Source organism: Leptidea sinapis, chromosome 1, assembly GCF_905404315.1.
Source record: "Leptidea sinapis chromosome 1, ilLepSina1.1, whole genome shotgun sequence".
NCBI classification, from domain to species: domain Eukaryota; kingdom Metazoa; phylum Arthropoda; class Insecta; order Lepidoptera; family Pieridae; genus Leptidea; species Leptidea sinapis.
The window spans coordinates 32,998,999-33,025,741 of NC_066265.1; the positions used below are offsets into that span (position 1 = coordinate 32,998,999).

At 32.4% G+C, this 26,743-nt stretch overlaps 1 protein-coding gene across 1 annotated transcript; it reads right to left on the reverse strand.

Annotated features, from left to right (window-relative positions):
* Positions 1–271: 271 nt before the first annotated feature.
* On the reverse strand, positions 272–26,632 carry LOC126964812 (fringe glycosyltransferase). The gene is made up of 8 exons (XM_050808132.1): positions 26,186–26,632; positions 18,352–18,400; positions 16,206–16,308; positions 5,199–5,346; positions 3,688–3,773; positions 2,949–3,019; positions 2,093–2,270; positions 272–1,222 (listed from the first exon to the last, which is right to left on the reverse strand). Exons 1-8 carry the CDS (start codon positions 26,474–26,476, stop codon positions 1,168–1,170), a joined length of 981 nt encoding a protein of 326 aa, XP_050664089.1. The 5' UTR covers positions 26,477–26,632; the 3' UTR covers positions 272–1,167.
* Positions 26,633–26,743: the final 111 nt, after the last annotated feature.

Sequence of the window (26,743 nt, forward strand, 5' to 3'; positions counted from 1 at the left end):
ATTTTTTTTATGATTCAGCATTAAAAAATGGATACAACTTCAAATTTTCGCCTTTCTACGATCTATTTTTGTATCGCGATTTTTATATTATTCTGTTCCAACCACAAAACCGCTATTGGGTTGCAAGATGGCAATCGAATACAATAATTGTAGTACGATATATTTGGTAGGTCTCGGTTGCATCTACTTTTTATACCCCAAAAATATTCTAATTAGGTACTTTATATGGTAATACAACATTTGCTGGGTCAGGTAAATAAATAATAATGCATTTTAATTTACGGTAGATTGTTTATTAAATAAACAATAAAAACAATGTTATAATTCATAAACGACTATAAATATGTCTAAAAATAAGCACATCTTCACAATTTTTTATACAAATACACCTAATATCACAGTTCTTAAACAATTGAGAATAATAAAATATACAAGAACATACAACAATAACACACGCCTCTTACTATCACAACCAACCAAAAATTAATATTTAAATTACGTGAATTCTATTTAATTTCCTTTTATCCATTTTCCTTTGCGAATTTACAATGAAACAATCAAGTTGAAATTACGTAAAAAAGATAATATGAAATAAAAAATAATAATATAATTTGTAATTTAGGTTTTTTCGAAGAAGTTCTTCATTGATTTGAGAAATATTAGATAGTAACAAAGACAATACAAAATATAATGGGAAGCACAAGTGAAATGAAAATTACAGTGAAAAATAGATAAAGTTATTGACGTTAACATTAATTTCTACGGTATATAGTACCTACAGTCACAGAGTTTGAGCGGTTAGCGAAAATAATTTGCAAGTATTGTATAAAACTTTTATATCGCTTTACTGCACAGAAGCGCGAAGAACGGTGACTGTACATCGTTGCGATCTACCCTTGTCTCTCGCACTCTGTGAATCTTTGTCTAAGCGAATTAAAATACATACATATGATCCCTATTTCTTTCATTTAACAACAATTATGAAAGAGCCACTATTTCATTAAAATTTGTTTTTTTGAGTTGTAATTTAATGCGACAGATTTGTATTAAATGCAACAATAATACATGAAATGACGTTACCTTGATTGTATTTTACTTCACAATCATTGATTTCAGCACAGTTTTATAGTATCTGAAAACATTTAAATTGCCATTTAGCTGTAGCCACTACCTCGGGCAAAACTTAAAATGTGGAAATAGAAAACAGTGTAGAGAGAGGAACCTGCAACAAAATAAAACATTTTAAAATAATTTTCTCCAGAGTACGCGCGCTTGACACCTCGAGAAATAAATTGAATTCGAACTTATAATTCTTGGTTTATTTTCGAATGCGATTTTCTTCATTCTTAAGGTATAATTGAATTTATATTGTAATGTTACAAATACTTGCTAAATGTTGTTAGACCCATTTGTATAGCACCTATTGTATAGAAAATAAAAAAATTATTTACTGTGAGTGTTTATTAATCTTGAGTAAAACGTTTCATCAAAAGGAATATGGATAGACCTCTTTTATGGAAGGTTTATAGGTTTTTTTGATGAAAGGCCTCCATTATTTTTTACTTAATTTAATAATTCAATGAAAGATTTGTCAAAACAGTGATTGTTATTAAGAAAGTGCAATCTGTTAACAAAATTCGTTACTGTTCTGTAGATATGAAATAAGAATTGATTTGATCTATCGAAAAAAAAATAATATCTTAAGAAACTCTCAAAGAAATAGGAACCGAAATCGAGATATGCCTAATAAGAGATGGAGCGATGACATAGGAGGAAATTTGTGAGCAAGAATTGCAAGAGACGGGAACGAGTGGAAATTAACGGAGGCCTTTACCGCTAAAGGCGTTGCTTATATCGAAGATAATGACTTACAATACTAACAAAATACTTTTATATAACATAGTGAAACATTTATACATACTAATAAATACAATTAGATAATGAGTAAATACCTAAATGTATAGATGTCATGAAATAAAGCTCTAAATAAATAAAATAATCGAAGTGTTAGCCCACCAAAGAAGATGGTTTGTCTAACTAATACTTATAAACCTTAGGTTAACGATCAATTAAGGTCGTCACTGTAACTTACCTAGTGGGATCATATCGAGTATCAAATCCAGGAACATTAACAACATTCCATTCGTCCTTCATCTTGGAATAACTGAATGAGATTTGATCGCGGAATGTCTCCGGGGGCAGTAGCTTCATTTGTTCCAAGTGTGAGTGAAACTCCGGCACGAGTGTCAGATTCTTCTTCATTAAATGCTCTGTAATTGAATTTCTTTTGTAATTGGCGCATAAATTTTGTGTTAAATGAATTTCTCTTCAAAAAACTGTTCTATTGAATAAATTATTTTAAATTTGTACATAATGTAACTCTGCCAACTTTAATTAACGATTCAAGGTTTTTATTGAATTGCGATAGCTTAATTGTCTTGAAAGCATTAAATGGATTTCATAAAATGAATTTAGTCAAACCCATTTACTATATTTAATAATATCTATAATCCGGCATGTTTTTATATTAAAATTAAAATGCGTTTCCATAGCGTATTAAATGAATATTATATTACTTATAGATAATAATATCACAATTAAAGATTTTTTTTTTAATTTTAATGGGATAAGACCTAAGTAAATATATGGATAAACCATGTTTTGTTTATCTACATAATATGTATTGAAATTCTAATTTTATTGTGTTAATTATGAAGAAAAGGTATCGTATCTCATTTTTACTTATGTTCTGTGAGGTAAAGGATGGTCCTAAAGGACTCAACAATGATAATAACTCAGATCTTAATAATCCCCTGCTACTCCTACAAGTACTATAAACCTACGTCGACATAACATATTGACTTAGCTCCAAGCACTGAGAAGTTATTTGCTTGTCAAACAAACCGAAGCAAATACAATAAACAGAGCCTCTGTTTGCTAAAACTTACCAATAATGAACCCCATGGAAACGTCGTCTGGAAGACGAATTCCCTCACAAATACTGATAAATCTTCCACCACTGAAAATGAGGAGTTAATTAGAAAATTATAATATTTAATATTTAAAAAGACCAACACGAGTATTATGTAATTACTTTATGATATAAAATGACAAGCGAATTGATAAACGGCCGTTCCCAATATCCAGTCTTTCGCTTACTTGAGATAAAAATCGTAACTATCGTTGACTTTTCTGTCCCAATAAGCCCAGTCTAAGTCCCATTGACAGACAGCGTGTCCGGATAAGGTAAGTTACCGTCGATAAGTTTATTGGGACAGAAAAGTCAACGATAGTTACGATTTTTATCTCAAGTAAGCGATAGACTAAATATTGGGAATGGACGTTAATCTATTTAAATTTTTTAACATTTTTATTTTTTCAAAAATTTATCCTTTGGAATTAATTTTGATGTTAATTAAAGTACTATTCATGCTTCGGTGACTAATGGCTCTGGGAGAGAACAAATATAGTTCCGTACTTATTGTTTATATACCTACAGCTAGCCGTAAAGCTAAAAAAAATGATTTGTGCCTACATATACGTAAATAACTGGCCAGGAATAAAAACAGTTTTTTTTTTAATATAACGTAAAATAAAATGTACTTGTGAATGTCTTACCATGTTTAATTTAACATTCGTCTAACGTTGGAATTTTTTTTAAGTTAATGGAGAGTGTTATTTACTTACCTAGCAACAGGTAACATTTTCAAAGCCAAACTTCGACTTATACAAAATCCTGCACCTCCCGTAGCAAACCAGAATGAAAAGAGTAACTAAAACAAAATGAAACGTTATGTTAGCTTTGAAGTACACTTGTCTTATTTATAAAAATATGCCCTTTTTCGGACTGTACAATGTTTAAAGTTGGTTAAGTTTTGTAAGACTAAAGTATAAGAAGAAATTAAGATCGCATTCACACTTTAAATTACATCGATAGTTTTTAATCATCAAAAACAAAACGATGGGCTGTGTAGAGTACTTAAGAAATTGAAAATACATAGTCAGTTTTTTGTACTGGAAAATATAATAATAATTACATAATAAACTTAAGACAAATTTTATTTGGGAAATGGCGATTTATGAATAGAATTGTGAAAATTAATCAGCTTTTTGGTAATTTTAAAAAACGGTGTAAAATAAGTAAATTTATTAATTGCAAAAAGTAACAGAACGAAATCTGCAACATAAAAATGACAGAATATGTTCTGTCATAAAAGTACCGAGGGCGTAGCGAACCGCAATACAACCTAGATCACAACTTGGTATGTCTCCAGTGCCTTTAATAATTTAAACCACTATCCACACTCTTCGAACCGCAACAACAGTATACAAATGAACCGCTATTCATAAACTTCTAGTAACAAACTCCCCAATGGAATTCATTTGCAGTTTTTACGAGACTTTTTTGGCAAGTATTTAATCTGATGCTCAGTAAAAAGCTCTTTATAATGCAGGATTCTAAAAAAGATCAAAAATATGAGCCATTGAAATTACGCTCGTCACTTTGAGATATAACATCTACTCTACTACGCTTGCACACGATTGACGGCTAGGAAAAAAATAGGCATCCGGTGCTTAGAAGCCTCCCACAGAAATATAAACTGTTCTGACAATAATTTAAAATTCAAATAATTTTATTCAAAATAGGATTTGAAATCACTTATTGAACGGCCATTCGAAATATATCAGGTATGATTCAGACCTGAGAAGAACGGGGGCAAGAAACTCAGCGGGCTTCATTTTTTTTTAATAAAATTTTATCACAATTTAATAAGCGTTTTTAAGTATTTTTTAAATTACGTAATATACAGAAGTCTTAATAACTTGATTTAGCCGTAATAACAGTAGGCATGACAAGTTTATTTTTATTCCTAGTCATAACATTATACTTTTCAAAACAACAGTCTTATTCAAATTTAAACACACATAAATTAAATTAAACGAAATTAAAGAAATGTAATTAAATTAAATCAAATAAAAATTAAATTGAATTAAATTTTATTATATTAATTAAATTGGATTAAATTAAAAATTAAATTATGCAATGTTAAATATTATGTACTAACATAGTTTCTAAGAAATACTAACACTTATGGGCCAACAGTCTGAAATAAACAGATTTTATTTTATTTTATTAAAGTAAAATAGTCGTTGATTTTAGAAGTAGAATCCTTAATGCAATTATTATTGATACCCACCGAGCTAGTTGGTTTCTTATAAATCTTGACAGGTTCGTAGATCGAGGTCCTTCCAAGATACCAGTCCTCTTGGTGGTTGTACGACTGTAGCACGGCGACTAATCGGGGCACATTCACGTAATTGTCATCATCGAAATGACAGAACCATCTAAAACAAGAAACACGTTATTAATAACCTTAATGGAGACATTTCTTATAAGTAAACGTTACAGGAAACTAATTGTTGGTATATTTTGATACACCAGTGCATCTCTGAGTTTTTCTTCACAGTTCAGATTTTTACGATAATATACCTACATATGAATATAAAATAGTAATAAAATAAACACTGTACTATAATATTATTTTTTTTATGGAAAAGGAGGACAAAGGTGCGTAAGGGGCACCTGGCATTCAGTGATCACCGCCGCCCACATTAATTGCAACACCAGAGGAAACACAGGAGCGTTGCCGGCACTTATTGTAGAATGAAATATGTACCTAGGTATAGTATAAAAATCTGAACTGCGGTGTTAGGAATATTAAAGAAAACTTCAGAGATGTAGGTTCGTGTGTATCATAATACAGTAAAAATTTATTTCCTGAACGTTTACTTGTATGTATAGGGCAAGAACGGGATCAATGCACTGTACATTCTCACAAGACGATAGAAAACAGCATGATTACATAAATTGCGTGTTTCCTTTGGGTGGCAATAATTATTCCTGTATAATTCTCCGACATTACGTTCGAAGCAAATAAGCAGGAGCTGCGCAAGCGCACAACCGGATAATATATTGCGACGGCGTACGACAAATGGCTACTCATAACATTATGGATCGAATAACAGAATAACAGGTTCGTGAAATTGCATCTTACATGCTGGGTGAGGCCGCTTTGCCTTATTAGTGCCACAGATGCTTTATTAAAAATTAATTTCAAGATGGCCATATTTTTCAATTTGCTTTTAATTTTATTTTGTTTTCCATATTAATATAGCATTATTTAAATTTAATGAAAATAGAAGCGCTATCGGTGAATATTTGTTATTGAAGCTACATATATTTTTCTATCGAACACTAGAAGTTTTACAAGCATTGAGACGTCGGAAACGGAATGCTCATTTCTTTCATTAGAAAAACGCAAGAAACAAACTGTTAGTCGTAGACTGCACTTCAGAATAAATACCACCAGAGCTATTGAGTATAAGTAGATAAAGGTATTAACGATAAATATATAAGATGACTTTAATTATCATATTTTTGATAACACAATCATCCAGCCACCAATACACATGGACCAGCCATCGCATCCCTCAATCATATTTTAGGGCAGGGAACGAGCCCCCCACGACTATCTACAAAGTATAGACTACAGAGTATAGGCTTTTTGGTATCTGATCTAAATACGTACTAGAGCGGTCATGGGTAATTTTTTCATTTAAAAAAGTTTTTGGCGTTACATTAAAGTGAATTCAGTTTATAAGTTTCTCATACCAAAAGTGCCCAACGTGCAAGTCAATTTGATCTGTGTCATGAACTACAGATTAGTTTAAGCTACTATATTTTTTTTTATTTTCAATATGAAAAACCTTCTTAATTGTTTTGTTCAGATCTGGCCCTAACATGCTTGCCTAACTTAATGCCTAAAGTAGTTTTCACTTCAAAAATTTTAAACTCCTACTTCATAAAGCGTAGAAATTATTACCGTAATATTCTTTTAACCGAATAATACTTAACAGGAGTGATAAGTTGCCTCTACCGCGATTTTAATATTCAACGCACCAGTCGACTTAACAATGTAACATTCATGAATCGAATAAAGATTTCTTGAGAGAAATATTTTCTATTGCGAATAATAAATGAAGCGAGGGAGACGTATTCGTTTAGAGGAAATCCCCGTCATTCTGAGTTCCCAACACTACACACCTGGGACCGCCTGGAATATTGAGACGAAAGAATTTACAACTTTATTATGTATTGGTAGTAGTGGTAGTAATAATAAAATTAATATACTTAGTATTTATTCAGATCTTAGCTTTTTAAGAATACTCTAAAACAAACATATTATCATTTTAAAAACTAAAAAGCTTATTCTATAAGTTGCATTTAGTTTAAATTTTGTGGATCTGTTTGCCAATAGGCAAAGGCCTTCTCCAACCGATTCTATTCGTGTCTATCTTGAGCCACCATGTTCCACAATACTCCTGCTACTTCTCTGGTATCATCATCCCATTTTTTCTGGGGTGTCCACTTTCTTACTCCGTTTATCATGTCCTCTTACCATGTGCCCTGCCTCAGTTCTATGTTCTAAGTAGTAATTTGTTTTAGCATTTCATTTTAAATATTGTGAAGATAGTTTCATTGTTTTGAATATAGAACGTACAGAAAAAAGAAAAATAAAGAATTATTCGTCTCGACTAAGAAAATCTGGCCAGGTTTTTTATCAAATTCAAATTCAAAATCACTTTATTCATGTAGGTCACGGAAATGACACTTATGAATGTCAAAAAATAAAAATATTTTTTCTTATTGAATTTACCGCTACTTCGTAAAGGGTTGAGCTAATGAGAAGAAGTAGCAAGAATCTCATTGCCACTCTTTTAAGACAAGATTTACATTTTAATTGTTTTACAATTCATTTCAATTACAATATATGCAAAGTGACGCATCATAATACTCAAATGTCAAAAACTGAAAGGCTTACACGAGTAAGTAAAGAAAAAAAAGTAAATTAATACTTGTAAACACAAGAGTTATTGAGTATAGTAGATGCATCAATCCACACATACCGTAAATAAATAGAGGCATTATGTGAGCATTTCATAAAATAAAATATATAAAACTTTAACTTTAAGAAAATAATAATAAAAAAAAAACACATCAAGCAGATCTCCCGGTAACAAGATCATCCAGCCACCACGAGTACCACTCGTTCACGATCATGACGGATGGACCAGATCAGTAATAATATTATCTTGTTTTGATTGAAATGCATTAGATTTTACGACATAATATATCCTTATTCACTTCTTTAATTTTATCTCTGGTAAGACAATATAGGTGTCTGCCTGTATACTGTTATACAATAGAAAATGACCCATGAAAAATGATTTACTAACTATACATAGCATGGTAACTCCCTAATGCGATAAAAATATTGTTTTAGAATTCTTTAGTCTGAGCATGACCTTACTAAAAGGCTATTTATTACTTTAACATTTAATGTATGTATAAAGTAAAGTTTAATTGATATTTTATGTTCGTAGAAGCTTTGAAATGATTATTCACTGACTTTAAAGTGTTTTAAATGTAATACGATCACAATATCTGAAATTACTATTTCATTTTACTTCTTTCATTATTTTTGTATTTATTCAACCTTCACCTTTTAATATCATAGAATAATTAGTGAATGCGGCATAACTTTCTTAACATAAAACGATGCTAACTTTGACTTATAATACAGTGATTAAGAAATTATTTTTTCCATCGACAAGAAGTGAGTTTGAACTATTTGTTTTTAAGAACGCAGTGTTGATAAATCAAACACTTATGGCAAGGAAAACAAGAAGGCCCTAACAAAAACACAATGATCGTGATCTCTGTGTCGCCGCGTGAAAATTTCTGTGAGCCCGAAATAATATTGGACTTACTCTCAAAAAGCCATTAACGTATGTATTTGAACATTGAGCTTGGTTCCTCAAGATAAGTGGCTATATTATTTTGTTTGAGGTTCTGTGCTGATAGCTGATCAAACAATGCAGGTACCTATAGCTGTCTCGTTTGATTCTAATGGGGTTTGTTGGTAATTCTCATATTTATAATTATTATTTTTGGATGCTTTGTATAAAAATCAGTTGTGTTAGTTGTAGTAAGTTCATTCTTGTTAAAATCTCTTCTTTGTACCAAATTTTCGTTAGGAAACATTTTTTTCAGACATAAACACTTTCTACTATTTATGTAAACTTGTCAAGTTTTGGTACTCGTCATCATAAGACTGAAATAATATGTGGACAGTGCTGCATTGAATTTTGAATTCATGAATAAAAAAATTTACTATTAGAAAAAATTGCGTTTGTATTATTTGTAATCTAAACTACTGTAAATCTCTGTAATTATATTTTTGAAGTAATACTTCTTTAGGCGCGTTATGAAAAAATGATGAGAGTGAAATTTTAAGAAGCGCGCGCATCACTCAATAAAAGATTTCACTAATAAATAACCTTTCCTTATATTATCATATTAATATACATAAAATTTGATTTTGAAACCAAAAAACCTGTTTAATTATTTGCTGGATAAGCGACGGGCAGTCCTTCTTTAAAATCATTCCGAAAGGGTGTGCATTGTACTTAACTAAGCATTAATAATTGTCAGTTTACAAAGATAATATTGTTGTAGTCATTAGAATACAAACAATACATCCATTATTTATACAGTGAAGCTTTTAAAAACAGAAGTTAAGAGCGTCTTGTTTTTACTCAAAACAAAAAAATCAAAGAATCAACTGAGTCTGTTAAACGTACACTCGTTCCAATGGTAAACACATGGTCGGTCGCTTTACGATTTAAAATGGTTGGATATTAATTACACGATTAACATTACTTTGAATTTAACATTGATGTTTTGTTAATTATGTAATTAAAATGTGATTTAAAGTTTTGATGTGTCATTTTAAGGTCAATTTGTATATACTTAATATACTTTTATAGATAAAGATATTTTTCGCGGAGTATTTATTCCGTAAATATGCGACGGATACAGAAACTGTGAATATGCAATGGTAATTTATAAGGGATTATAGGGGATATATATACGTTTCTAGGTGTTAAAATAAATAACAAATATATTTAAAAGAAAACTTTAATTGAAGATTTTGAACAAATTGATTAATTATTATCTTCAAGCTAAGGTACCTAAGGTTTAAAGAAATTTGATATTTTTCCTTTCTTCGTAGTTTTTAAAGCTCAGCAAATTAATCCATTTGATGACACGCACAAAACATATTGGGTTGGTGGAGACCTATTGTAATCATTTTTAATGATATAATATTTATGTACCTACTGATGTACAAATCCGCGAATAATTTTTAAGTGAATCTAGAAATTGGGTTGCATTTGTTGCAAGGCAGTTCGAATAAGGTTTCACTGTATTTAACTTTTTTTATGGATAAAGAGACAAATAAGTGTACGGGTCACCTGATGTTAGGTGATCACCGCCGCCTACATCCTCTTGCAACACCAGAAGAATCACAGGAGCGTTTATGGGCTTTAAGGAAGGTGTACGCGCTTTTTTTGAAGGTACCCATGTCGTATCGTCCCGGAAACAACGCACAAGCTTATTCTACAGCTTTGTTGTACGTGGAAGTAAGCTCCTTGAGGACCGCACACAGACACATCCAGATGGTGAGGATCAATCATAATTTGTGGCGTGTCGTGCGAAGGTGGAATTCAGCGGCAGGAATCAGCTGAAACAGCTCTTCGGAATACTCCCCGTGATAAATGCGGTAGAAGACACACAATGAAGCGACGTCTATACGCAACGCCAAGTGATCCAGCCGTTCACAGAGCACTGGGTCCCCGACAATTCGATCTGCTCTGCGTTGTACGCAGTCAAATGGATCGACCTGATACTGGGGTGCGCCAGACAGGAGATGAGAGAGACCTGAGCGCTAGAATGTGGGCCGGCTTGAAGTATTGCCGTGCTCTATTTATGACGCCCCGCTTCTTCGAAGCCAATGTGGATTTGCCCTCCAGATGACCACGGAATGTGCAATCGCTCGAGATTTTAGAGACCTAGTATTCCGATACTAGGCGAGGCTTTAAGGAAAGTGCTGTCGATGAGGGGTGATACGGCAAATGGGGCTTTTTTTAGTGGTAATCGCGCAAATTTGAGTCTTCTGGGGGTTAAATTGGACAAGGTTCAATTTACCCTATTCCGCGACCTTCTCATGAGAGGACTCGATAGAAGACACAAGTTTCTCTCGGCACTGGTCGACGATTTCCCGAGAGAGACATGCATGGCCCGTGTATACGGCATCACCAGTGCCGTCGTCTGCATAGCAATGTATGTTGGAGGTGTCCAACTCTATTACTCACTAAGGTCATAATAGATTCAAGTGCTTCGACCCCAAACTTATATAAAACAAAAAGTTAACCAAGTGAATCCTGTGAACTCGATGTACAATGGTGTATTAATACAATTAAACATTGCTTTCACAAAGGAAACATGCACACATAAATTATTCACCCTGTTGATCAGCCATGCTACTTAATAACAATGGATTTCCGCAAAGCGACGCTAGCTACAATCAACAATCAGAATATTACCATAGTGAAATATTTACCATCGATATGAAATCATAAGGGTCACGATTAATAAATGATTAAAAAATTAATAGCAATTATAAAATTTTCTGAGAGTCCCTTCCCGTTGGAGATCTTTTAAATAATAAAATTTTGCTTTCACTTTCCATTAAGTATTAAAACATTAAAAAATTGGTTGTAGGTATAAGCTAAGTTATATTATATATATAAAGAACGAATATATCAAGTAAACTATGAGATCTACTTCACTGTGGGTAACTTAGCGGGAATTTAATAAATTGAATGAAAACTATTTTTTATTTATCATACATATGTAGTATATTTATTTACATGAATCAATCATCAACAATTGATGAACTTATGTTCAAATTATTTTATTTTTTTAAAGTTTCTAGATTCTATGTGGACATTCCTAGCATAATATTATCATAGTATGATGCAATTAATTGTAACCAAAGTTAAAAAAACGATTCCTTTGGTATGTAAGATACAGAAGGCGGCGATGATTCACATTATGTGTCCGTCTCTTCCATAAAAGAAGTCATTTCTGCATTGAAGTACCAAACCGTACATGAGTAATTATTTGGACGAAGCATACCTTCAAGAATTTTAGGCAAAAGGTGCTAAATAAGTTTCCCATAAACTAAAATGCAAAAAAAATATATTTATACAAATGTATATATCTAAAGCTAAGAATATGGCCAATGGCAGCGCAGATGATAAATATACGTTAATTGGACGGAATTCGATGCCAGTATGTTAACACCCTAGCGAAAAAAAAAGAACTCTGGTCGACTTGAAAGGACCGCAACTGGTTGGTTTTGAAATGAAATAAAAAACTAACGCATAGTTTCGTAAAATAGCCACGACGACACTAATGTTGTCCTATAAGATTCTCAAAGTCTTATAGGACAGTTGTCAAGAGAGAGAATTAGCAGAACTAATCCACTGTCAAACAGAGTCATATAGAAATGGAAGGAACGACTCTTTTATCCATAAAACATGGGTGATTTAATGCCTTCAAAACCTTAACTTCACCTACGCTCACCTAAGACCAGGACCATATATTGACATAAATTAATTCGGCGAAAATAGCCATGAATCGAAAGATAATTAGTAAGTGTTGTGCGGCGAGTGAAAAAGAAGGAAGATCTTTCGTTTACCGTTGTTCGTTGTATATGGACGAGCGCTAAATGGCCGACAACACTTGTGTATTTTCACCATTTGAGAAGCGCTTTCAAAATAAATACGATTTTATATTTTTATTTGGCTATTTTAAATCATTTAACATTAATTTCAAATATTTTTTATACAAAATCAAACTCAAATAAACTTTATTCAATTAGGCTTAAACTAAGCTCTTTTGAATCGTCACTACAAATATTTCATTTATGTTATTATGTCAATATATGTTAGTAAAACGTTGAGCTCCTGAGAAGAACATAAGAAACTCAACGGCCACTCTTTTCAATCACATAGAGTATTTTTCAATGGCTGTAATATACATAACAAATTGTAGGGTGCTGCATCTGCATAAATATATGAGTGTTAAAATAATATTATTTCATAAAAAGTAATAAAGAATTTACTGTATAGATATAAATTATCGTATATTGGATGCAGCAACCTCTAGAGCTTGATTTCATTTTTTACTTTAACAACCCGTATATAGCTATATCACACTAACATAGATCTCAACGAGAGCTAAAAATTGAAATAAAAAAAATCAATAGTCGTAGTATATCCATTGGGGTTATCCCAAGCGATAGTTTTGTGATGCCGCGAAAATATCTCACAATGAGGGTAGATCCCCCTCCATCAGGCGCAATAGTTCATAGTCCTAAATCAATTTATTTGACTCTGGCTAACGTTTGCTATAGTTAAACTTTGGATGTGGATGTGGATGAGAGATGGATAGATGTTGATGTAGCTGCAACACCAAACTGTACCTATACCCATATTTTGTTTGTTCTATAACTTTCCTGTCTCCTCATTTTAGTTAATCAAAGACTTGATACCCGCCAAACAATAAATTGTATTTTCTATACTAACTATACTATGCTAACTCTAAAATATTATCTATTGGAAGTAGGAATTACTAACTTACAACACGTGTGTCAGCTTCAGTTGTATTAATAAAATAACTTGCAAATAAAATTGCAATAAAATTCGCTGCCTTCAAACAATTAACCAGATTATGAAACTTACATAGAGTAATATATAAAACGTTATTTGAAGCAGAGATAGATAAACAAATACTTTAAAGTGTAATTATGCCGTTGATTGATGACACAGCTCTGTTGTTCAACGTAACGTTACCTCGATTGTGTTTTAATTGCCGGCTTTTAGTTGTTTGGTTCAAAAGAATTATCGCCATTAAAATATAAATCAAAATCAAAGAGTTACAATTACAATGATTAATTACAGCGATTCATATGATTTGGTATCTTCCGTTTGAAACTAAAGTTTAATAATTAATCGAAAAAAAATGGAAATATTATTTGGTCGTCTGTTTCTGTATGGTTTGCTTTTTTACGGTAGTGCAGGACAGACAAGAGTACGGGTCACCTCATGTTATGTGATCACCGCCTCTTTCTTGATACATTCTCTTGAAACACCAGATGAATCACAGGAGCGTTGGCGGCCTATTAGAAACGTACACGCTTTTTTAAGGCATCGGGCTCCTCCAGGAAACACCGCACAAGCAAGCTCATATCACAGCTTGGTTCCTAAAAAGCTGCACTATATATAAATATTAACAAGCAAATGAATTAAACTGATTTGAGTGTAATTTTACAAAATACAATCATTTCTTCCCAAAATGTATATACCTTTTAACAACTTGAAAAAAAAATCAAATCATTCCAGGGATGTTTTTTTTTAAGTTTAACTAATAATTCAGCGTAAACAGCTTTACAATATTGTTAAAACTACGGTTAGTTGCAGTTTCCTTGGTCATCTATTTTTCGATATCTGACTTTAGATCAATCAGAATCAAATATTAAAGGAGGTTTCTAAAAAGTCATTTATAAGATTATTTACTAAACTAACCGTATCTGATCAGATTAAATAAATATTAAAACAAAAAGCAGGGCGTTTGGCATATCTTCCTCGCTTGTGAGATCCGTGGTCGCAAATTCCTCGAATTTCCTCGCATCCCTTCAAATGGGCGGAGCTATAGACAAAGGCTATTTACAATTATTAGGCCGTAGAGAAGCTATCAGTGGTTCCTAACGACAGAATTTCATGGAAATATAGTTTACATAGACGATACTTTTACGTCTAGGCTATTTTGTGTTAACGCGACGAAATGGTTGCTATAAAGGCTTTTTGATATTCAAGCATAGGGTATAATGCAGACTATGTTTACATTATCCGTAGTAGCTTAAATTTTAGTGTTAAGTACGTGTTTTGTTTTTAAATAAATATCGTAATATTTGTTTTTATTTATGTATTCCTTTATTCTACATTGCTACAATATATTATTTGTATGTATATAAGATACTAGCTACCAACCACCAAAAATACTATGCTTGCAAATAGATATGTTGTTTAAAATTTTAATTAAATCTATTCCGTCGTTTTTGCAATTTCAATGGACATAAATACAGACAAACAGACAAAAATCTCTATGTAAACTACTCTTTATGTTTTGGTATTGTCTGTAGAACACACAGCAGATAAAAGTGTTCAAACAGTACAGTGTTACAATTGTTACGAATTAATTATAATTAACAAATAAATATTATATTTTATCTGTATTTGTAATTTTCCGATTTATTGCACATAAACCATTTGGTATTATTATTTGAAAGACCTTCTCTTCAACCCTTTAAGGTTCGTCAGTTCACAAGGATATAATAAGGTAATAGAGATACTCGTATAATAATATTTTATGCTTCATGTACTACTACTACATAATGGCAATGGCTGGTACAAAATTGTTATATATATGTATAATGCGGACACATCCATGTTATACTTATGTATATATACTCGTATATACATTTATTCAAACAAAACAAATTTTATAATTATATTTACAATACTATGACTACATAAAATTAAAACTATATAATATATAATAATAATAAAAACTATATAATTAAAACATTACGTGGAAGTGTACCAAGAATACTGGCAGCATTTCCGCGTTGGATAGCTAGTCTGATCGAAATCGTTGACCGAAATACCAGTAGCCTTGTTGAGGCGCGAAGATAGTATTTTGTACATTCTCCGCGCTTCTCGGCCCCACGGGCCAAGTGTCTCGACACCAAACAGCACAAAGATGTATGACTCTCTGAGACCGACATATTTGCGACGCTTGCTATCGTCGGCTGTCGAAGCAGCAGCTCCAGCACCAACTGACGTAACTAGGACAATAGAAGGAGCCAGAGTGTCGACGCAAGTCGCGTCCCACACCAGCGCCCTTCCCCTTGCCCAAACCATCAGCGTCATTCCATCAGTATGCTTGCTATCGCGGCGGGTAATACCATTTGGCTATAAATCAACTGGTATACTAAGAGCGGCAAATGCCCTGCGGATGACTTCATTAATGCTGGCGTAACGACTGATACGGCCTGCCAATTTTAGGCAGGATAACCCGTAACGCCCCAGAGCATCTACATCTACTAATAGGGTATACATATTAAAATAAATTTGTCGACAGATAATAAAAACATAATATTTAAAGCACTTACTTTTTACCGCTCTCCAAGAAGCGGTCATATTCCACAGACATTTTGCAACAAAGGTGTTTTCGCTGATGTGACGCCGAGCAATTGGTGTTTACCATGTGACCGTCTGGAGACAAATTAATACAATTAGAACCGTACTGCTATATAAATACAGTCTAAATTCGCTTACTAAACGGGACACAGTTGTTTGTGCAGTATTAAGATGATTTCCGACTTCAATTTCAGTAACGGTTAAGTTTGAAAATACTCCTATACAGGAAAGTATTTGTTTGAAACTGAGTGGATCTGTGAGTAGCATCATGAACAACAAACTTACGAAACGTCATATTATGTTGCAGAAGTCATTTATTCTGATATGGTCGGTGAAATATGTTGAAATCAAATCTTTTAAAACATAAACTTATTATGCCTACTACTCGGCTAAGTCGATTAAATAAGTATTTTGCGAAAAAGATGCAGAATGCAAAATAATTATTAAAAAACGTTGTACACGACTGATGTTGTTATACATGACTTTCTTAAGGATACCACAGAATGGAAATGGAGCAACCGCCTTCAGTCTATAATATCGTATAATATTTTTTTTACTTTAAAGACATAAAGAAAAAAAATTATACGATATTATATTTTTACGATAAAAAGCCCGTTGAGTTTGTTACGTCCGTTCTTCTCAGGTATAAGGCATACCTTTTGGAATGGGTGGTAGTTTTTGACTTTCAATAAGTGGTTTCATATCCTATTTTGAATAAAAATGTTTGCACAATAATATAATTATTCTTATCTTGTTACGTTACAATAACACAAAAGTATATGACTTATTTTTTGTATAAAATTATACAAAAAATAATAAATATGAACAATTATGAAAAGTGACCCACTGCTGTTATACCCATTTCCGCGGTAAGACTGCATTTCTTTTGGAAACATTGTATCGGTGGTGCGCCGGTGTAATGCAAGTTATGTGAGACATTCTATCTTTTACTAGCAGGGCGACAAGCTTAGTGGGACGTGATTGGCGTTGGTAATATTAGAATTTTACATTCGTGTTACGACTATAATACTATCACTGGATTGTTGTTGTAATAGAAATAAATAGAGATACATATAGGTTTCACACTCTCTTGGAAGGATCATAATCATGCACAAATGTAAGTCTCAATAATACAGACAATAAAATGCAATGATAAAATTAGTTAACGAGTTGGGGGGCAGCAGACTCATAGCACAGGTTCTACCTCGTTTGAGCTCCTGTCTCCCAACTGTATTTTAACATTTTAAGAATAAGTATTGCTGACTTTTGTAACTATACTACATATTGGGAGAAATATACTTTTTGACTGGATTGGGTAGATGATAATGTTTCCTCTAGACATCAGAGAAGTGATTTTTAAGTTTCGTGGGCTCGAATTCAGAAAGACGAAGCTAGAAAAATATTATATGTAAATCAGTGGGAAGCTTTTTCTAAGTCCTAGAGCTGCGCCTTTTCTAAATATCAAAAAAATCAAAACAGAGAGGTAATGATGATTTGGATCTTATTTAAAAAAAAACTATTAGTCTCGGTTAAAACCCAAGGAGAAAACAGTTGAGAACGTTTGTATTAATAAATGGCAGCTATTACTACATGTATATGACTATATATATATACGATACATATACATACATTCCGGCTAATCTCTGAAACTGGCTGGACCAATTTTCAAGGGACTTCTATTGGCAGGTAGCTGATGTAATAAGGAGTAACTAAGGCTACGTTTATTTAAAAAAAAAAAATATTTTGTTTTAGAAAAGTAAAATAATGTTGCAATGTCCAATAAAGGGTCTACCTTTAAAAATACTTTATTTATAAAGGTTGTCTCATATTTTAACAATAATCAGCGAGCACGCTCATTGCAATGTTTGTCGAATCATCGGGATAAATAAACATTGTTGATTTTATGAAATAAGTAATGTTAAAATCAGTCAGTTATTATTAAACGTGTTTTACCGATGGTTGCAGAAAGCATATTTAAAGCTAATGTTTCTATCTTTGACTGTTAAAATGAAAAATAAACTGACGGTATTATATTTAATGAAACATTAACTTAAAGAATGCTTTCTGCAACTGGCGGAGAATCCTTTAAAATGTAAGAAAATCAAAGGTATCACTTACTGGTTTGATTCTGATGTTGTCGATTTTCTATATCTGTGAAGAACCATATCTAAAACAAATGAAACACATGATTTAATAAACAATTTCAGCATATCGAATCCTATTTAAACAATCACTTCAATTAATTTACATTACATGGGGTTTTCAATATTTGTTAAAAAGGAAACTCAATTTTTTTTAAATATATAGAGCAACATTTAAAATATATGAAGCATATTATAAAGTGCTAAATACCATAGAGTCCATACTGCCATAAAGATTCTCATATACTTATTATTATAACACAAAACCTTAGACGTATCACAACAATGTGAAAACATCGAAAAAAATTGTGATTATTTAGTTAGCCTTAACACGTAGCTCACACCCACTAAAGTAATAAATCTGACCTGTTTTCATAGGTTGTCTAGCAGCAAAGTGATCTATCTATCTAGACGTGCAAATTATCTAAGCACAAAACCAATAATAAATATTTAATAAAAACTTTCTGGCTTTCAGAATAGAACAGTGTGCAAACAGATCCGGCAAATTATCATATTACTGATGTCCGATAAGAAGGACCACACCCTAAATTCGGTAACTAGCCGTACATAAACTGAACAAAAGAAACAATGTGTTTGTACAATAGTTTCTATCGAATAACATTGCCATAATATTAGCATTTGGGTCGGAAAATCCACCGCCGCTTGTTGACAGAACACTGATATTGGTTTGAACCACGTTTGAACAATGGTTATAAAAATTTGGAGAAGGCATATTATATTTATTATTTAAAATAAAATCAGTTTCACAACATGACGTAAAAGCAGCTTTATATTTTTATTCGTATATATATTTCCGTTATTTTGATTTGATAGAAGGTATTTTAAACGTAGAATTAAGTAGTATTTTTAGAATTGTAATAGATCTTTATCGTATACAGATTAAATTAGCTTTATACACAAATAAAATTTGAAAAACAAAATTTTATGTACGATGCGGGACTCGAACCCACGACCTCTGGCTTTCCGTGCCAGTTTTATTTGTGTATTAATCCTAGAAGTGAGGGTTATCCCTTTAAAAACATAACAAATTGTTTAGATATACAAGAGCGACATTTCAAGTCAATTTCCTAATATGCAAATATTGGGGTTGAGCAGGTTATCAACTGTAAAGTACCTAGATCCTTTAGATGAAGCCACAACCTGAGAGTTGAACGAAGCATAGAAGATTTTATGACGATACTTCACTCGAACGGTTAGCCCAGTTGGTTAGAGCACTAGCACGGAACGCCAGAAGTCGTGGGTTCGAGTCCCGCATCGTTCATAAACTTTTGTTTTTCAATTTTTATTTGTGTATTAATCCTAGAAGTGAGGCTTATCACTTTAAAAACATAACAAATTGTTTAAATTAGCTAATAAAACAGCAATAATTAAGTTATCATCATAAATATATTTGTACAACAGAACTTATCGCGAGGTCGTCAAAAATAATAGTAGAAGTAACCAAATGGGGGAAGCAAGGCTTGACCAATATGGAGCGCATGCTCGTTTCTACGCATAATTGAGAGCAAAATATCTTTGTCTACATGATGGTACCCTTGACTGTTCATATAGATATTATGTTGACTTTTATAATAGGTTCAGTATATCCAGATCTCTATAATATTAGTACCTATGGATTTCATACCGCGCCAAATGACCGCAATTCGTCATAACATCATGCACCGCTATCACAGTGTAGTGTAGTGAGGTTACAACTAAACAAACTACTGTCAGATATACTAGATTGTTAGTGATCTTCTCTCCATCCAGCCTAGTGAGCAGGCGGTCCGAGGTTCGAGTCTCCTTCCGAGACAGCCCGTGCCTGTGAGCTACATTTTCCGCCTCCAAGGCCCCCGCCCGGCGCCGTTGAAGCCGTTAGGTTAGCACAGGAGGTCTTCAATTTACGTAACTGTAATTCCCATCTCTCCAAAAAAATAAGTATTTAGCTAAACAATTTTTCAAATCTTACGTCGTTTCCAAAATATTTTTTACCCATTTCTTTTGTTTTAAACAGAGCATACCTAAGCTGTAAGGTTAAATTCCAAATATTGATAATATTATATTATTACATATAAGTAAACAAATAAAAAGTGTTCTTTTAATATAAAGGTAATAAAACCATTTTTAAAAATATTGTATAATGTATAAAGTTAAATTAGTCTATAATATTATCGAACTGAGCTACCTTGACTCTTGATTGTATCTAAGTCTGGGATTGGTTCATTCCTCACGATACAACAGATTGTAAGTTATTTCAAAAGTTCTCAACAACAGAAGCAATGGATTCAGTTCAGCTTAAATCTAGATAATACATTGTGGGTGTGCCACGCCCGGTTACCTCGTAGTATTTAGCACAACAGATAAATCGTAAGAGGTCAATATTACGTCATAAATCGTGAATGTATTTTATCAGATTGTATATTTCTGTGCTTGCGTGTTACCTCTATTATATATTTACACTTTCTTAGATTAAAGTGGTTCAATTTATTCCTTTATAAATAATATTATATATTTATTCCTTTATATATAATTTGCAAGAAAAGAGAGTTTTGAACTGAAGCAAATTATATTAATAATTAATATCCAGTAAAAAACAATAATAATATGGAAATTAATCTGAATGTAGCAATTAGCGCTGATCGACAAAGATTTGTAGGTTTGTTATGTTTTTTTATTAAAGAGAAGGAAAAATGAGGATAGTTTGATATCACTGCTACGATCTTACGAAGCGTCGAGTAAAAGTACATAATATGAGTTAGAAAACAAACATATTGGATAGCATCGGAGGCACCTTGTTGAGAGAGTCAACGATTTTACCTATTGGATTAACGACACATTATTATTCGGCTTTTGTACAAAAAGTATCATATGCACGACATATAAGATTCCCTATTAATCTCCTCCTACGTGAGTCGTGACGTATTCACAAGCAAATCTTCCATAAATACATCAGTGTTCTCTTTCGTTGACAGTTCTCGTTTCCGCAGATCGTATTTCCTGTCCCTTATCACGGGCGTTGAATTTTTTATCTAAGGTGGGCTTCACAGAACGCAATGACTTTTGTTTAAATAATAACATTCCGCTTGTGAAACCGGGGCTTGTTTTAAGTATTATGATAACTTAAGAGGAAACATTAGTGGCTATTTTGCCATACTAATGTTCTCGACCCTTTTCTCCTTGGTTTTTAACCCTAGATCAAAATAATTTTCAAATATGATCACTATATAATCATTATCTGTGTCTCTCTGTTTTCCTTTTTTGATATTTTTGTTTTTGTTAGTTACTTTTAAAAGTGCTTAAAATGTCTTAATCTATTAGGCCACAAATTCGACTACAATAAGCGAAGAAATCAAAACAGTCCGACACATAATACTTCATTCCCATTCAGTTTACCAAATTTCTTTCCGATTGGTAAATTTTTGGTGGAGGAATTTGCTGAGAACGAATCTCTGATTTTGAGTTTGTAACTCACGATTTTTAGTCGACGGGTGTCCCTATAACATGTCGCTTCACAGGTGACTTATAGGCCCCTACTAAACAAACTTTTTTTAAATACTTAAAATAAAATATTTTTGAAAACGAAAACCTTACTTTATTTAAATTACTGTCCTTTTGGTATTCTATTATTAAGAAACTACTTGCTTTTAGAGACTCTTTTGCGTGGTTTTTTTTCAATATATGTATATTATATTAATTCAATAAGGGCTGGGAGCTCATGGCTCCAGTATAATAAACCCTCCTATAAATCCGGCTCTGGTAACGGGTTTCACCTTAATAAGAATTGGTAATATTCCGGGTAATGTTTTGTTTTACTAAAATGCCGTGAAATGGAAATTGTATGTAAGTGAATCTACGCAAAGTTTCAAAGAAACTCAATCAGCGACAAATTAGTAATAATTTTATGGGCGAAGTGATCACCTCATTCTGCAATTACTCGCAAAAATAAGATACGGTTATTACCTACAAAATTTTAATATATTACAGAGAATTAAATAACGGATGCAAGCAACACTTCCTTTTTTTAAGTTAATAGTAAAGCAACAGTTTACCAAGAACCTCAATAAATCTTACCAGGAAACTAAATAAAAACCAACTGGTTGACAAAAAGTAAATGATTAGTTGTAGCACAGACTGATATTGATTTCTTTGATGATGGATACTTTTGATACAAAAAAGGTCGAAAGCATCGGCACAATCCGGTCACGTGGCGGGCGTACGCCGCGTCGGGCCGCACTCCGAAGTGCCACGCGCTGCGCAAGCGCAGGGCCGCGTATACAATGGACATAAATGTTGGTCCTTCGAGCCAGATTAACGGTCGATTATGCACGCTCCAGATTCAGGAAATGCACAGCACTCGCTTGTGCCGCGCCTAGATAAGTTTTATAGCCCCATTATAAATCAACTTGAAATGTTTCTATTCGTAAACGGAATATATAACAACACTTCTATACTTATCTTATTTTTTTATTATAATACTTACTCAAATTATTTTGACTATGATAATTTGATGTAGGTAAGTATAATTCTTAATTTTAGGCAAAAATCATTTAAAGCTTCTTTCCTAGATATTATAGTATACGTAAAAAAATATTTTAGTATAATTTAGCATAATAAATACATATTATAGCCCAATACTTGGTGACCGTGTCCACTGAGCTACAGGTGCGCTTTCGAAAATTTATATGATGAAAATTGGTGTTTTTCTCCAAGTCTTGGATGTTTATATATATTTATGTATGTTTAGGAATGTACATTTTGTATTAAATATATCGTTGTCTGGCACCCATACTACTAGTCGTAGTTTGGGGTTGTGTAGAAATCTTGGGTGTATATTATTAAAAAAAAACCATGGGATGCATTAAATTACGTTCCAAATATGAACTTAAGAATAAAACTTCTCACGGCAATTGTTATTACTACGATTTAATTTCTATTGAATTTAAGATGTGTCTATTCTTACTAGGTACTTATGACTTGGCAGAATGTAAGTGATCAGGTCTAGCGTGCACTTTACGATCTAATCACTTTCAGTGCGAAAAATAGGTTTACATGATGGTTTTACATAAACTTTTGGACAATTTACTACTTGAAAATGGTTTAAGCAAAAATGTTGAAAGAAATCAATATTTTACTGTGCACAACCAAAAATTACAATTAATGTAGAATAACAGTACAATCTAATTAGATATTCAACTTTACGCAACAAAATTAATAAAAGCAGAGGTGTCAAAGTTCATATTGTACACATTAAAGAGATATTTATTCTGATAGAGTTAAAACAAATACAGCTAACGACCAGAGGCCCCGTAGAGATAGATGAACAGAGAATATATTTTCTTAATCATGTTGTTTCCATCGGATGTTACATACTTATTTTGATTCATTATTTTATTGACCTCTCCGTAAAAAAGACTTAACAACGATCAAGTTTTTGATGTAACTATGTAAATTTTAAGTCGTTCTTAGAAAAAGATGTTTAGCAGATGCGGTGCTGATACGCGATTTCGTCGACAAACTTTGGACACTTATTTTGATTTATTATTTTATTGACCTTTCCGTAAAAAAGAGAACAACGATCAAGTTTTTGATGTAACTATGTAAATTAGAAGTCGTTCTAAGAAAAAGATGTTTAGCAGATGCGGTGCTGATACGTGATTTCGTCGACCAACCACTGAACTGGTTTATTGCGAATGGACATAAGCAAAACTGTCAAGAATATGAATAAGATGCTTCTTCACAAGAAATGGTCAATTTTATTCAGAATTTTTGCAACAACGTTATTTTTGTAAGTGAATTGGAGTTGGTGATGTATTTTTTTATGGAAGACGAGAACAAAAGACCGTACGGGTCATCTGATGTTAAGTGATCACCGCCGCACACATTCTCCAGTAATACCTGAGGAACCACAGGAGCGTTTGCGTCCTTTTAGTGTGTACGTCTTATTTGATGGTATCCGTCTGGTATCATCTAGAAAAACCAAAGAAGCTCATTCTATAGTTTGGTTGAAAGTATTGATTATATATTGATGTACCTATCTAATCTTAAGACTCAGTTCGAAGACTAAAGTTTGTCACTTAATTTAAAGACAACTGGTAAAGTAAGAAATAGGCAATATTATATTTAATATATATAATAACATAATATCTTATTCTTAAGAAGATTTATATTAATAATGACACGATACAGATAGGTAGTAGAAAGATAAATTAAAAGTCATAGACAATATTTCATTTTATCAATACATTTTTATCATTACCAGACTCGCATAGTTCTAATAATGGTGAGGAGTGAGCTCGCCTACGATCAAGTGTATTGTTGTCACTATCTTCGTAATTGTTCATAAAAGAGACAAAAATATACCTACTCGATCGTGTATTACGCAATAAGACGCCTTCTAAAATATGGATCTTAGTTAAACTTCTACTTTTGGGAACATTTACAAACTTTTTAAATAAAGGTTTCAAATTAAAATGAATCTATAAGTAGGCAGCAAACTACATACCTACATATAAAATTCCTACCTAGGTACTCATTTTTTAACTGGGAGAATAGGGAGTGGGAGAGTAGGTACCTACACCGGGGAAACTGTTTTAAGAACTTTATGAATGTTCATAACCTATAAAGTAAAATTTTTGTGAAACGTGAGTTCTTGCTAATTTGCTTAATTTTACAAAATGGTTCCTCCATGACCGTTTTCCTGTATATCCTTCTTGTTATTGATGAAAGAATGTAATGACCTAGGGTTTAATAAGTAATTATTATATAGGTTTTAGCACATTACCTACATAAATATTGTAGGTAAGTTATATTTAATTTCAATATAGGTACCATCCATTTCATTTATTTTTGCTTTTTTATTTGTCAGGTACCTACTCGGAACATCTAAAGAACCACTGTTAACAAATTAGATAGGTTGGTAGGTATGTAGGTACCTAATTGCAGAAAGGCGCGTTTCAGTGTCAATTTGTGAATATACCTATACAATCACATAAAATATCTATTCAAATCGATGTAACTAAAGACTTATTAGGTACTTAGGTAGTTATATTACAACAGGATCCCAGAAAATTTTCAAAACAAAAGTACCTATTAGGTTATTCAAAAGAATTGTTAAAAAACGTTTGTGTGGTAAAGGCTACTATAACATAAATGACTTTCTTAATGAAACCACAGATTGGGAATGGAGCGACCGCCCTCAGGCTATTAAATAATAACTTTAATTGTACAATTTTCCTTTGTAAATCATTACTTTAATTGTAATAGGTACATAGGTATGATTGATGAAAAAAAAATCCCGCTGAGTTTGTCGCGCCGGTGGTAGTTTTACTTATTTTAATAAGTGATGTCACACCCTATTTTGAATAAAAATATTCGAATTTGAACTAATTACTATTTTTAATTTCCGCCTCTTGATTAGGTAAAAATCTGTACTTAGGTGTATTATAAATGTAAAAATTAATACCCGTTATGTTTGGATGTTTTTTACTGAATCACAGAATGGATTGAATGAAATTTGTCAGATTTTTTACATATGCGAAATGTTTTATTGATGTAATTTCAAGGCCTAGTGTAGTATAACTTAAAATTTCAAAAATTTTTTATTTTTGAAATTAACCTAAATTGGCATATTAAGTAAAAAGGCTTTTATTACAATAGTTCTCGAAATAATTATAACTAATTAGTTACATAAATTTACAAAAAAATATATTAATAATTAATAATTATTTTGCATTGTTATGTCTAAACAATATTATTGTTCCTACTTAGATTTAAGATAACTCTTCCAAAAAAACATCAAACAATATTTTTACCTGTTCTTTTGCCAACTGGAACCATGTTTTCAAAATAATTGGCAGTCGGGTGTACTGATAATGTTTTGTAGTTTTAACACTTATGAAAACATCATCTAGAGATATATTTCTGTTCTGTCCACTTTCATATACACTCGCCTTTGTAATAGGTTCAATAGATAGGTCGGCCACTTGCACAGTCGCCCTATTGTCTTGTATGTTAAAGTTAACACTGCCTTGATAAACAAGTAAACTGCTGTAACCAACTGCAATCAAAAATGCTGCGGTCTTAATAAGCCTACGCCCTCCCATTACAAAGCCGGCTGTGGCAATCAAGCCGATATCTTCGAGAAAGTCTTAACACTTTATAACTCATCTGTTGAACTTTCGCGATCGAAACACTGTTTATACCAGTCCGGTGGGGAACACAATGCACACTTATCAAAGAACGGTTACAAACTAAATAAAAATGTAGCACACGCAATGAACACGCCCGCGCTTTGCTGCCCCACTACGCGTGGGAGCGAGAAGTCCGATACTGCTATCTCTGACACACCAGTAGGGTCTACCTGCGCGTGC

What these genes read in the sequence shown, in the direction of transcription:
- LOC126964812 (XM_050808132.1), bottom strand. Translation starts at nt 26,476, where the DNA reads ATGGGAGGGCGTAGGCTTATTAAGACCGCAGCATTTTTGATTGCAGTT. An exon ending in TTCCATGGGGTTCATTATTG is followed by an intron (nt 2,271 to 2,948) that starts GTAAGTTTTAGC and finishes ATTCAATTACAG; the next exon opens with AGCATTTAATGAAGAAGAAT. An exon ending in ACTCGATATGATCCCACTAG is followed by an intron (nt 1,223 to 2,092) that starts GTAAGTTACAGT and finishes ATTTTGTTGCAG; the next exon opens with GTTCCTCTCTCTACACTGTT.